This window comes from Penaeus monodon, chromosome 26, assembly GCF_015228065.2.
Source record: "Penaeus monodon isolate SGIC_2016 chromosome 26, NSTDA_Pmon_1, whole genome shotgun sequence".
In the NCBI taxonomy this organism is placed as follows: Eukaryota; Metazoa; Arthropoda; class Malacostraca; order Decapoda; family Penaeidae; genus Penaeus; species Penaeus monodon.
Window position 1 is genome coordinate 34,864,333 of NC_051411.1, and position 2,500 is coordinate 34,866,832.

The 2,500-nt window shown below is 52.6% G+C and overlaps 1 protein-coding gene across 1 annotated transcript in view; it reads right to left on the reverse strand.

Moving 5' to 3' along the window:
• LOC119589769 (early nodulin-75-like) overlaps window positions 1-2,500 on the reverse strand; it is a 2,837-nt gene that overhangs the window by 106 nt on the left and 231 nt on the right. Inside the window, exon 2 of the mRNA XM_037938341.1 lies at window positions 1-1,670. This exon is cut by the window's left edge and continues 106 nt beyond it. Coding sequence (XP_037794269.1) covers window positions 93-1,670 — 1,578 coding nt within the window. The 3' untranslated portion in view covers window positions 1-92. The remainder of the gene's footprint in view (window positions 1,671-2,500) is intronic.

Here is a 2,500-nt window from a genome sequence, read left to right on the forward strand (position 1 = left end):
ATTAACATGAAGTTACGGAGCATTATAAGGCACTCAGATCTCGACCTGGAGACTGGGCTGAGGAAATCTACGAACAAAGGAATTCGAAACTTTTACTGGAAGGGGAGTTTAAATGCCTTATAGGAAGGGAGCTTGAATCCCTGCAGGAAAGGGAGCTTGAACCTATTGAAGAAGGGAATGGAGAATCCTGAAGGCTTTCGCACTGGCGGCTGACGGAGGACGGGGTGAGCGGGGCGACTCGGGGGAGCGGGGAAGTGCAGGCCGAGCGGAGCGACGGGGAAGGCGAAGGGGACGGGGATCGGGCGCTGGGGAGCAGGGGCCGAAACTGCTGGGGCATGGGCGTGAGTGTAGCCTTGAGAGTGGGCGTGGGCTTGAGCGTGGCTGTGATCATGTTCGTGGCTATGTTCATGTTCGTGGCCATGATCATGAGCAGCAGCATGTCCTGCTTCGTGGTCATGAGCGTGTTCGACGTGCGTTTCTTCCGAGACATCGAAGACTCCGAAGACGGGGCTGGAGAGAGGAATCGTGCTGATGTCCGGGGTTTGGTAAGCCAGGGCCGGGGCCTCCGTCTCGCTCGGGATTTCGTACAGGGAGGCGGGTTCCTCGAGCTTGATCTCTGGGGCTTCGTAGACCAGGGTAGGGTTCTCTTCTGGGACTCCATAGACCAGGGTAGGGTTCTCCTCTGGGGCTTCGTAGACCAGGGTAGGGTTCTCTTCTGGGGCTCCGTAGACCAGGGTTGGGATCTCCTCTGGGGCCTCATAGACCAGGATCGGGGTCTCTTCTGGGGCTTCGTAGAGCTGGACGATTGGCTCTTCTTTCGTGTCTGGAACGACGTATAACTGTACAGGTTCTTCAGGAGCGATGTAGGTCTGTGTTAGCTCCTCTATCTTGATTTCTGGAGCAATGTAGGACTGTGTTGGTTCTTCAGGAGCGATGTAAATCTCTGCTGGCTCTTCTGGAGCAATATATGTCAGAGTTGGTTCTTCTATCTTGATTTCTGGAACGATATAAGTTTGCACTGGTTCTTCAGGAGCAATGTATGTCAGAGTTGGCTCCTCTATCTTGATTTCCGGAGCAATGTATGACAAAGTTGGTTCTTCTGCCTTTGTTTCTGGAACCAAATAAGACTGAGATGGCTCTTCTAAATCAGGAACTCCGTATGACTGCGTTGGTTGCTCCACCTTGATTTCTGGGGCTGAGTAGGACTGAGTTGGTTGTTCCACCTTGATTTCTGGGGCTGAGTAGGACTGAGTTGGCTGTTCCACCTTGATTTCTGGAGCCGAGTAGGACTGAGTTGGTCGCTCCACCTTGACTTCTGGAGCCGAGTAGGACTGAGTCGGCGCCTTCTGTTCGTTGGCAAACCCAGGGCCCGGAAGTTCCTCCACCTCCGCCTGGTACCCGCCGTCCTTGGTGACCACGTACCTCACCACCTGCAGGACACCGTCGGGTCTCAGGTACTGGTAGGAACCCCTCGTCACGGAATCCATCAGGGACTCTTCAACTACCTTGTGGTCGTGCGTGTCATCGTTGGCCACGGAGTAGGAGGTCGAGTAGGAGGGGTTTTCCTCCTGTTGGGTGCGGACGTAGAGACTCGTGGGCGCCGAGGCGGGCTGGGGGCGGAGGCGGGCTGCGGCGGCCACGGAGGCGAACGCGACGACGAGGAGGGAGACCTGCGGGGGGGAGAGGAGGGGGCGGTTAGGAGGGTGGCGAGAGAGGGAGGGAGGGAGGGGAGAGAGAGGAGGGGGGGAGGGAGGAGGAGAGAGGGAAGGGAGGGAGAGGGAGGGAGGGAAGGAGAGAAGGGAGGGGATGGGAGAGAGGGAGGGAGGGAGGGAGGGAAGAATGGCAGGCAGGGGAGAGAGGGAGGGAAGGAGAGGAAAGGAAGGGAGGGAGAGAAGGGAGAGAGAAAGGAGGGGAGGAAGGAAAGGACGGTTAGCAGGGAAGGGAGAGAGGAAGAGGAACAATAGAAAGATAGATAATTTGACTTATATAAATAGGTTAAGGAAGGAAGTGGAGAGATACTGATAATAATTGGTTAAGTAGATACATACATACATTCAGTATATTCATACCATACATATATGAATAGATACATACACACATGCACACACACGCTCACGCACACACATATATGATGGACGAGAGAGAATTGAGGAAAAGGAAGACTGGGTGAATGGAGAAGAGAAACATGTATACATACATTCACACGTACTTACATATATAAATACATACATATATACATACATCATGCATACGTAAACGCATGCATGCAAGCATACATATATGCACATACATATACATACATACATACATACATACATATATGTACGTACAGACAGGCAGATGATAGCCTGCCAGACAGACAGACGATCAGAGAGACAGAAAAACAGACAAGCTATTAGAGAGGAAGAAATCAGCAAAGAGATACGGGAGATGAGAGACAGACAACCAGCTTCGGTTTTTGGAAACGGCGTTTTGAAAGCAATGAAATTACGGAAACGTC